Genomic DNA, 12,097 nt, shown 5'->3' with positions numbered 1-12,097 from the left:
TCAAACAATATTTATGGTCTCCAAATATTAACATCAATAATTAACCCCAAACCTCCCAAATCGTTTTGAACAAAATACAGGCATTGATTTAAATTTCTGTTGTAAAAATGAATCACAAATGTCGTTTTAACAAAATTTTTGTATCTTTGTCCTGTGCGGATCAAAGGTCGTAGATTGACAATAATTAGTTTTTTTATCCATAACTCGTTTTGATATTTTCTCTCTAATGCTCTTTATAAAAATAGTTATTACAAGCTTCGCACAAACCTTGTTTTCTCGCTTTTCAATTTACTTTTGAATTAAAAGGGAGAATTCAAGCTTTGCTGAACCCTTGAGTAATCCTCATGGAATCCTGGGGTTCTGCAGAACACAATTTAAGAAATGCTGCCCTAGTTCATGGTGATAACGTTTTTTAAATTTTCTTCCAGTGTTTCCCGTCTTCACCAAGACCCCCCGCGACCTTTCCGTCCGTTCGGGGGGCACGGCCAGGCTGGAGTGTGGGGCCAGGGGGCAGCCGCCCCCTCAGATCGAGTGGAGGAAGGACGGGGGAGGGGACGATTTTCCCGCCGCCAGGGAGCGCCGCATGCACGTCATGCCGACTGACGACGTCTTCTTCATCACCGGAGTCAGACACCAGGACGCCGGGACTTACAGCTGCAAGGCCTTCAATGTTGCCGGAACCATCTACGCCAATGCCACGCTCACAGTGCTAGGTATTTTGATTTTTGTATGGTTCAAAACTTGTTTTTTGCTTCCTTTTACAAAAAAGGAAGTATTGTATTCGTGAAAAAAAATGTTCAATCAAAAATCGACCTTAATTTTCATTTTGCTCTCCCCCGAATAAATGTTGAGTTTTATTTTCGCCCTTACCACATGTGCATATATACTGAAGAACGCATAGACACACGAAGTATCCGTTTTGACGATTCCCGAGTTAATTACAGTGAGTTTTCTCATGATGTCTGTATGTACGTATGTGTGTCGCATAACTCAAGAACGGTATTTCCTAGAAAGTAGAAATTTGGTACATAGACTCCTAGCTGGGGTCTAATTGTGCACCTCCCTTTTTGGTTGCATTTGGGTGCTTCTAAAGGGGTCTTTTGCCCCTTTTTTGGGGGAAATTTTTAATTTCCATGCAAACTCAAGTGGTGTTATAATTTGGCGATATATTTGGCGATTTTTTAAAAAAAATCTGGTTTCATTTGGCCACTGTTGGTGATATTTAGAGAGTTAACAATTAAATCACATTAAAATTGCCAATAATAGGGAAATAACACAGGGTGGCGACAGATCAGGGAGATCAGGGAAAAGTCAGGGAACTTTATTGATCAGGGAAAAATCAGGGAAATATCAGGGAATTTCGAAAAAATAACAAAAATTCAGGGAAAATTGATTAAATGAAGAAAAACAAAAATTTTTTTTTTTGCTTTGAAAAATTAAGTACCTTAATTTCCTACGTGTCTTCCGCCAATTATCTGTTGAGAAAAAATTTAATTTAATGAGATGCGATTATACACTGCCGTATATTTGTGAATCTTTTTTTCTCAACATCAAAGTATTCAATCTTAACTTATTAAACACAGAATAAACTTCCTATGATTATTTCTGCGTCTTTAAAGTTGTTTATTTTACATGGCTCGAATTTACCTTTCACGAGTTCCATGCTACGTAAAATACACAACCCTACAGGCAAAGAGGAAGCCTTCATTATTGCCTTAGCTCCCTTGTCTTAACTCATTGTCTTGGAAGTAATTAGCATACTATAATCACAATTTCAAGAAAAAATCTTTTTTTTAAAATTAATACAGATAAAAGCTTAAAAATTATTACTTCTTTGCATTTTTAATTTAATTGCTAAAATTGTATCTTTGTTTTTTGCCATCGTATTATTCGCTGTCGCCTCAGGTATTATACAATTTTTTTTTTTCAGACTTTAAAATTCTTTCATTTTAAAACGAAGTTACGTATATACATATATATTTTGAAATTAGCTGATTGTTTTTTGCATTTCAATGTTGTTTGGTACAAAAGTTATCTAAGATTTTTTCCCCCCAACAAATAAGGAAATCATTTGAAATTGAGTTACCTTGTGTACATAAATAAGTTTTTTTTTGTTATTCTTGCAGCAGTAATTATACTGCTTGAAAATTTAGTTCAAAATTGTTTCTATAATATAAATTTTATAGTTTTATCATGATTAGATATTTCTTTAAGAAAGTTTGCAATAATTTCTTAGAATTCTTATTTTGACTGGTTACTGGAAGTAAAGTATTTGTTTTAGATTTCCTATAATATTTCCCAGTAGATAATTTAATGTACTATTTTTACTAATAAAATTAGCATTGTTTCCAAAAATATTTTTAATTAACAGCTTAAAACATTTTAAACACTGCATTTGTTTTATTATGCAATGTTTTCAAGTAGGGCAAAGCAAGGATGCATTTTCATACCGCTGTTACAGTGGGTGCATATAGGAATTTAGGGTTTTCACTACGATCCCATTTTTCACAAAATGCGAAAATGCTATGCAAAATGTTAAAATGAAGCAAGTCATTTTCACTATTTTGCTTAGGTAAAAAAACTAAATAAATAAACAATTTTACACGATCCCAGAGAGGAAGCTAGCATGGTGATATTCAATTTAATCTTATTAGAAATCTTAGCTAAGGTCTTAAAATTACTATTAAGTTCAACAACTATTAGACTTATTGAGCATTATGTCCCCTCAGTACTGCATGTATTGCGGGGAGTGGACTAGTTCACTTTTAAAATTAAAACTTGTATTTTCTCAATAGTAAGTATCATTCTAATTTTTTATTTTAAATAAAAATGGCTATTGCATATTTATTTCCTTAAAGATGTCGCTGAACTTTGAGTTTAGTTTTCAAGTGTAGCTGAAACACACTGAGACATTAAAAAAAATATGTGAACATTAGCCTTCATTTTAGCATTTTGCTAAAGCTTTTTTTTTCTTCTAACTTTTGCTCTTTTGCTAAAAATCTTTTGAACTTGGCTTAAAGCCTGTAGGAATCAGGTTAGTTCTAAGCAGTTTTGATTCCATAAAGCGTTTGATTCAATTAACCGGCATCCACTGTACGAGTACAATTTTCCAAAGCATTAGAATGCAATATTTTCTATTTCATTTTGCTTGTATCCTCTATTTCGTTAACAGTTTTTACACAGCAAAACTTGCACATTCCTCTTATTGCTTTGCATAACTGTGCACCTGTGTGAAAAATAGTGGCACTGGAGAATGAATCTTGGGGCAGCTAAGGGGTTAACAAAATGCTCATTGAGAACTTCTTTGCATTAAGCACAAATCAAAATGGATGCAAGTTCTACCTGGAATAGTTGGGTAGCTTTCTCAAGCTAGCGAAAAGTTTTGGAATTTTGCAAAAAATGCCAAGGAAATTGTGGAATGTTCCTTTATTCTTTTTTAAGCACTATGATTGTGATATCGGCCAAAATTGAAGGGGCCATTTTTATTTATGATTACGAAGGGATTTTTTCGCAGTTCAAAGGGTGATGATGGTGGGGGGAGGGGGATGACAGCAGTTTGCATGTTGCCCATCAATTTCACCTCATTATCATTCAAAATGTTTTCTGGTTTTAATCAGCGATAGTTGATGAAAGTAGTTGTTATACAATTGATATGGCATGTGACAAAGTAGAGTCATTTTTAGTAAGGATAATGAAATATGAGAAGCTATTGTACATGCTGTGTGCTTAGTTGTTTTACACAATAAGTCCTTGCATTTTTTTGGGATCCTTGGACTTTTTTTGTCTCCTGTACAAAACCTGTATTCAAATATTGTACTAATATGAAATTTTTCAGAAAAATAAAAAAAAATCAGTGAATATCACTCTAACATCAATCTCTCTAGAATTGTGGAATTCTGTAAATAATTAACATTACAGGGATATCTGATTTATCAAAAGTCCCCCCCCCCCCTCCCCCAAGTCCCCTGTTTCAGGAGTTCAGTGAAAATATACTCCAGTTTTTATCGTCTTGGATTAATTTTGTAAGAACATTTAGATTGATTAAGAACATTAATATTTTGCAGTTCAGTAAGTAAGTGACATAATATTTCAACTGTCGAACTCTCTTCAATAGTTTCCAAAATAAATTTCTGAAATTCGGGCGTTCAACCGAGAGTAGATGGAAATGTTTTTGAAGTGGTTTCGAATGTCTCTACTTTCTGAAATTACTTTTACTGATCCTTTTTACAGAGTTTATTTTTTTTAAGTGCCCAAATTTGTGTTCTAATCTTGAAAATATGATATTTTCAAAAATATCAAAAATAACCGATATTTTGATACATATCGAATATTTTGATAGATATCAGATATTTTCAATCGGCACATACTTAAGTCTTTAAAATAGTAAATGCATCCTCAAATCACTCTTATTTTTCTTATTTTATTATTACAATATGTTATTTCGTTATTTATATCTAATATATGGTTTTACATTTTTATAAATTTTAATGGACTTAATTTAGCATTATCTCTTTTACTCATTTTGCACAGTTTTATGATTCAGAAATAAAAAATATGCCTTAGGCATTGCACAGTCCTAAGACATTTTCTTTTTTTCTGATCAATGTTTAATATTTAAGTAGGCACTTTTAATATGAATTAAAAGTGTTACAATATTAATAATTTTATAATACAGTAGAATACCTTTATAATGCCGACCTAGATAATGCAATTCTCTATAAACCGCACAACTTTTCAGAAGTAAACAACAGGTTTTGAAGTTTAAATAATCCGTCTGTTTTGCTTTGCAAACAGAAAAATTGTTAGGCAAATTAAATTTTGAGACAGTTTCTCATCTTTCCATCTTAATTCAAAGATTTTAAATGAAAATTAGTATTCATAGTAAGCAGAATACCAGAAGGCTTTTGAAGAAGATGCAGCTGTTATGCAAACCATAAAGCTAGCATAAGTGCAGGATATTTCACTATCTTTTTATTGTGAAACATATTTATTTGTGAATGACTCATTGTAATATCAGTACTTTAATACTTATTGCAGATAAACTCATTCTGAAGAGTTAATATATAGATATATTCTGAATATTAGTTTTAAAATTTGTTAAATGATCTATATAACGCAAAAACCTGTATAACGCAAAAGCTCTGGTCCCAAGGTGTGCGTTATAACGGTCTTCTACTGTATAACATACCAAAGGAATATTATATATTACTTTCTTATATTAATGATAAATTAGGGTAAGAAAGTAAATTAGTTAATACATCACAAAAATAAATTTCATAACTTTTTGGTTGTTTTTAATAATAAATTGACAATATTACTATGTTAAATTCATTTTTATATTGAAAATACCGTAGTTGAAAAAAAAAATATTGAACAGGGGTGATTGTGTTCCGGTATTTTACCGAATTTCCGGTCTTTTCGGACGTATTTCCTGTATTTTTATGTCCGAAAATACCGGAATTATGTTTTTTTTCTGTGCTTTTAACTCCCTACCTCCGTAATTTTTTTTAATTACATAATACTCATCAAATATATCTGCAAGAGCCTTAAGATGGACAAATGTCAAGAAAAATTGTATAACACCAGCTCAAAAGTAACTTTGTAACCCATTAAAAATTTAATCAAATGTACGCACACTATTTTGACTCAGAACTATTTAATACTATGGCAAAGGTACACTTAAGTAATAGGGACCAAAGATAACACCCCTCCCCCCCCGTTCTCACTTTGAAACTTTCAGGTATTTTTTGATGAACTCACAATCACCCCTGATTGAATCAAAATATATTTTCAAAATTATTTTCGGATATATATATATCGGCGAACTCTGGTTCTAATTAAAATGTCAGTAATCCAACGTTATTAAGCACAAAACTTGCAATTGATTGCAGACACGTGTTTCGGTGTTACAAGGAACACCTTTTTCAATGCAAAGAAGTGTGAGCTTTTGGATGAAAAGTCATCCGAGAAAAGCAACACGGTGGAACAGGAGGTAGTATAAATATCAAAAAATAGAAATTAAACAAAACAAAAAAGATAAAATGACACATGGAGACAAAATTTATTATATAATTCCATCAGGAAAAAAAAAACCGTTAAGTAATAAATTTTAAAAGAAAACCCATAAACAATGCAAAAAGTCCAAAAATGAAACCACTCTGAATAAATTAGCAATAAATTTACCAGCGGGAAAAACTATGTATGGAAGCAATGTATCAAATGGAGAAATGCAGAAAAAACAGAGTGAAGGATAAACATATTGGAATTAGTTAATCACAAAACGAAATAAGAAAGCAAAAAATGAAAAAATAAAAGTAAGAAATGTACGACGTTTACATAAAAATAATAAGAAAATCTAAACCAATTTTAACAAAGGAGTCCACACAGAGGAAAAATAGGGAATTGCAGTAAGATCGTTAACTAAATTAGAACGGTTCCTCAGGATGTGAAAAGATTCCCAAAAATCAAGATCCAACGAATTGGGGCATTTTTGGATAATTTGATAAGAGTTAAAATCAAAAGAGTGATTCAATTCCCAACAGTGTTGAGCAATACTGGATTTATTCAGCTGTTGTTTTCTCACATAGCTTTGATGTTCTTTTAACCGAAATTTCAAAGAACGGCGGGTCTGTCCGATGTATCCGAGTCTGCAATTGCAAACAATTTTATAACACGTGTCTGCAATCAATTGCAAGTTTTGTGCTTAATAACGTTGGATTACTGACATTTTAATTTTTTAGCACAAAGGTATTTATTCTTTATCTGGTTCTAATGTCGAGAATTCCTTCACAGAGACGCCTTCGTTCGTGAAGCGCATGGAAGACAAAGAGGTGAGAGGGGGAGAGACCGCAGTCTTGGAATGCCTGGCAGCGGGCAGTCCTAGACCCCATCTCAGTTGGAGCAAGGATGGCGGAGAACTGCATCGCACCGAGCGACATTTCTTCACCGCTCAGGACCAGCTGCTCATCATCGTCCAATCACAGCCCCAGGATGCCGGAACCTACACCTGCGAAATGTCCAACACGCTCGGGACGGAGAAAGGGACCAGCAGGCTCAAAGTCATCCCGGGTAATTTGCATGTTTTTGCGTTATGTAACTGCAGATATATTTTCGATATTTTTGAGAGAATGCCTGTAAGGATTTTGGAAGTACAAGTGTTCCTTGTATAACATTGTACAGGGTGGCGACAGATCAGGGAAATCAGGGAGATCAGGGAAAAGTCAGGAAACTTTATTAATCAGGGAAAAGTCAGGGAAATATCAGGGAATTTTGAAAAAATTACAAAAAAATCAGGGAAAATTGATTTTATGAAGAAAAAAATTTTTTTTTTTGCTTTACAAAATTAAGTACTCTAATTCCCTACGCATATTCCGCCAATTATCTGTTCAAAAAAAAAAGTAAAATTAATGAGGTGCGATTATACACTGCCGCATATTTGTGCATCTTTTTTCCTCAACGTCAAAGTATTGAATCTTACTTATTAACCACAGGATGAACTTCCTAAGATTGTTTCTGTGTCTGTTAGGTTGTTTATTTTACCTAGCTTAAAATTTCCTTTTATGCTTTCAATGCTACGTAAAATAAACAACCATACAGGCAAAGAGGAAGCCTTCATTAATGCCTTAGCTCTTTTGCCTTTATTCTATTGTCTCGAAGTAATTAGCGTACTGTAATCACGATTTCGAGTAGAAATCTTTGGTTTTTGAATTATACTATGAAAGCTTAAAAGTTATTACTTCTTCACGTTTTTAATTTAATTGCTAAAATTGAACTTATAATAAAAAAAACTTTGTTTTTTGCCATTATGCTATTTGTTGTCACTGCAGATTGCAAAGGTTTTCTTTTTTTCAGACTTAAGCAATTCTTTAATTTTATAACCAAGTTGTATTCAATTGCTTTTTTTTCTTTTTCTTTTTTTTTCTTGCATTTTAAAGTTGTTTGTTACAAAAGCAATCTAAGATTTTTTTTCGTTGCATACTGAAATCATTTGAAATAGAGTTAACTTGTGTACTTAAGTAAATATCTTTATTTTTTTATTGTTAAAATTCTGTATTCATTCAGTAAAACCTATGTTCTTGATTAGAGAAAAGCTCCCTATGAATGGATGTCAAATGGTTTCATCTGTTTTGCATAAATATGTCAATGAGTTATATAAGAATAACTACATTACTTCTATTCTTTCACTATTACTTGTTATTCTTGCAACAATTATTATACTGTTTGAAAACTTAGTTCAAAATAGTTTTGATTACTTTTTAGTTCTATCATAAATACACACATGTTTTTAAGAGTAATTTTAATAGTTTCTTAAAATTCTTATGCTAAGTTGTTTACGGAAGTAAAGTATTTTTTTTTTAATTTTCTCTAATCTTTCCATGTAGAAAAATGTAATATACTGTTTTGTAGGTTTTTTTTAACCAAAAAATTGACTTGATATGTTTTTTTAACCATTTTATTTAAAAAATAGCATTTTTTTGAAATATATCTTTAGTTTGACAACTTTACACAACATAAAATGTTTAAAGTTCTGCATTTTATACAAACATGCAATGGATTTCAAGTAGAGCAAAGAAAGAAAGACCATTATTATTGCGAACGTAAATCAGGGAAATTTGGTGAACTTAATCAGGGAAATCAGGGAAAAGTCAGGGAACTTTTTTTCACAGTTCCTGTCGCCACCCTGGTTATGTAACTACAGTAGAGAACCAATTTTCCGGGAAGTTCGGGACCGTCACTGTTCCGGATAACTGAATTTCCCGGTTTTATGGATCACTAAAAAGCACTATTGGCTGTTTGTGTATGAAACTTAAATCACTATAATAAATAGTATAATACCTATTAAAATAAGGAGAAAACAGTTCGGAAATGCTTATTATTGTAAGTTATCCATAAGACCTGAGACCCTCACATTCATATTGAAAAGGAAAAAAAAAAAAAAAACACCACTTCTCCATGTTTGAAAACGGAAGAAAATAAAGGGAGGGGCAAGAAACAAGTTTGTCAAATGTGCGATTTTTCTAATATAATGTATGAAAGAATTTATTTTTAGTAACGAGTTTTTATTTTTTATTTTTAAATTTTTTGTGTTTGCGATTGCGGTAGTTATTGATATAACTATTGCTTTTACATTAAGTGTTCATACCAAAAGAAATTAGATTTATGAGTCTTGTGTTTAATGATTTCTAGATTTAACTATCCAGAAAATTCGCAAAGCTGGTTTTCGGTGTTTCCCGCGCTTTTCCAACGTTACTTATGCTCCAAACAGCTTTAATTAGAGACTATTCAATAAAATATTGCATTAGAATGTGAAAATATTCATTTCTTTAGTATTCAGTTGGAATAAAATACGAAAATTTCAGACTTACGAGTGTACTTTTTAATTCAAAAAAATATTTCGAAAATTTTGGCCCGCGTTAAGGATAACCCTTTGAAGTTCGTTTTTGTAAACATTTTCCCGAGTTATAGATGACTGATGTGGTATTTATTAAGAAGCCGCTCATATTCTTTTAGGTATTTCAAAAAATGCTTAGTTTTTCAAAAATTGCCAAAAATACATATATATATATTTTTTAATGGCGGGAAAATCGGCAAAAGCTTGCCGGTTTTCTGGTTTCCCGGTTTTTTGGTTCCCGGATAAAATTTTCTGCACTCTACAAATATATCTTTGATATTTTTGATAGAATGCCTGTAAGGATTTTGGAAGTGCAAGCGTCCCTTGTATAACATGGTACTTGTACAACACGGTTTCGATATTGCACAGTACCAAATTTGTGATTATTATAGCACGATTTCAATATTACACAGTAACAAATTTGCAATTATTATAACACGGTTTTGATATTACACAGTACGAAACTTGAATTTAATACTTCATGGGTTTGATATAACTCGAATGCTACATTTAAAAAAGATGGAATTTCATTTTTGTTTAATACATTCTGTTAATGGTTGATAATTCTAATAAGTTTTTACTTTCTTTTTATGAAACTTGGTTTCGATATATAACACGGTACACATCCCTTGATTTACATTATTTCTAAGTCTCGTATTACACAATTTCGATGTAACACAGAACACGGTTTCGACATAACGCGATACATCTTAACCTGATTTTCTCATTCCACATATATATTTAGTATTTAAAATAAGTAAAAATGTTATTTTAAAAAAAGTCTCGTGTAACTACGGTTTCGATAAGACACGGAACGAATTAAACGTGTTATACGAAGGACACACTGCCCCTGTACTAAAACTGAAAATTATTTCTCGAATATACGCCCTTTTCATGCACACAAAGATGCAAAATATTTGAAAAATGGGAAAAGTTTCGTTAGATTCCTCATAGTGAAAGGAAATAAAGATGCCCATAGGAAAAGCTAATAAAAATACCTATTGGTAAAGATAATAAAGGATCTTTATGAATTTAGGTAATTCAGGCAATTTTGTTATCTGTGAAGAATATAAAGAAAGCAACGCACATGTATTTTCCTTATGAATTTGCCTCAGTTGAAGAAAGCCAATTCAAAGAATTGAAAGTGAACCCGAATATAGAGCCGTGTGGCAAATTTTTTAGTATAGCTCTCCCCCCTCCCTCTCGGCTGAAGAAATTCCCCATTTATACAAAATGTTTAATTTTTTTATTGGAAATTTGCGTAACCATTATGTATATTTAAAATAATTGTACAGTTGGCAGAAAGGAATCATTTACAATGTGTTTTGTTACGACTCCATGTGCTGGTACCATCCATTGTGCCTTTACAAGATATTCAATTCTTATTTTTTTCAAGTTCAAGTATTAAAAGTCCAACTTAATGCTCAAGCTTTCGTCAACATTTGGGGCTGCCAACTCGGTTCATATTGAGAAAATCCACTTTATCACTCATTTAGATGACTGTTGACATAATATCGATTTAAAACCAATACTGACAATTCAACTTATGTATTTCGCTCTGCAATTTTGATCTCCATTAAAAATCCTGCCGTCAGTTCAGTTGAATGCAGCTGGATTCTAATTGAAGTGAAGGAATAGGGACAAAAAATTCATGTTGTTCGGTGGCCATTTATTAGCTATGCCGCATGTTTTAGATTGCACACCTAACTTGTATTTTCAAATTTGATTTAAATAAATGAAAAGGTATAAATTTTTTAATTTCATTCTTTTCTTTTAATAATTTGTCTGAAATAGTTATACAGTAGAAGACCGTTATAACGCCGACCTGTATAACGCAATTCTCTATTAACCGCACTACTTTTCAGAAGTAAATAATAGGTTTTGAAGTTCAAAAAATCCCTCTGTTTTGCTTTGCAAGCATAAAAATTGTTAGGCAAATTAAATTTTGAAAGAGTTTTTCATCTTTCCATCTTATTTCAAAGCTTTTAAATTGAAAATGAGTACTCATAGTAAACAGAAAATACCAGATGGCTCTTGAAAATGCAGTTGTTATGCAAACCATGAAGCTAGCAGGAGTGCAGGATTTTGATTGTGAAACATATTTATTTGTGAATAACTAATTGTAATATTGGTGCTTTAATACTCATTGCAGATAAAACTCATTCTGAAGTGCTAATATATAGATATATTCTGAATATTAGTTTCAAAATTTGTGAAATGATCTATATAACGCAAAAACCTGTATAACGCAAAAGCTCTGGTCCCATGGTGTGCATTATAACGGTCTTCTACTGTAATTGCATTACTATTGGTTAAAGCCAACTGAAGAAAATGTCACAGTGGTATTGGTCAAAGCTCTCTAACTGCTCCTAAATTTTCTTAAGTTGATCCACTTCTTATTTTACGTGTCTTCATTGGTTAAATCCATAATCGGGAACTAAATTATAAATAGTCACCTTGCTTACTCTACTTTGGTTCTTTATACAGTGTCATTCTCTATGTGATGATAGTTTCTTGTCTTAAGGGTGAAAACCAGTTTAGATGGGTCAAAAAATCCCTTTTTATTTTGTAATGTCATAAAATGTTTGTAGAACTACTCAAGAGTATGTTGCCAAAATTTCACGTCAAAATTCCGTTTAGTTCTAATGCTATGAGCACTTAAAAAACTGAAGATTGGAAAAAGTTCACAGCAGTTTTTTCAATCGT

General features: G+C 32.0%; 1 protein-coding gene across 1 annotated transcript in view; it reads left to right on the top strand.

The window, feature by feature from the left end:
- Window positions 1-12,097, top strand: part of LOC129221080 (leucine-rich repeats and immunoglobulin-like domains protein 3) — a gene marked incomplete at its 5' end in the record, with an annotated part of 41,711 nt that overhangs the window by 17,926 nt on the left and 11,688 nt on the right. Inside the window, 2 exon segments of the mRNA XM_054855519.1 lie at window positions 429-713; window positions 6,793-7,068. Of these exon segments, the coding sequence (XP_054711494.1) occupies window positions 429-713; window positions 6,793-7,068 (561 nt within the window).

This window comes from Uloborus diversus, chromosome 4, assembly GCF_026930045.1.
Source record: "Uloborus diversus isolate 005 chromosome 4, Udiv.v.3.1, whole genome shotgun sequence".
Taxonomy (NCBI): Eukaryota; Metazoa; Arthropoda; class Arachnida; order Araneae; family Uloboridae; genus Uloborus; species Uloborus diversus.
Note: the sequence above shows the minus strand (reverse complement) of the source record. Positions and strands in the feature narration are given on the sequence as shown.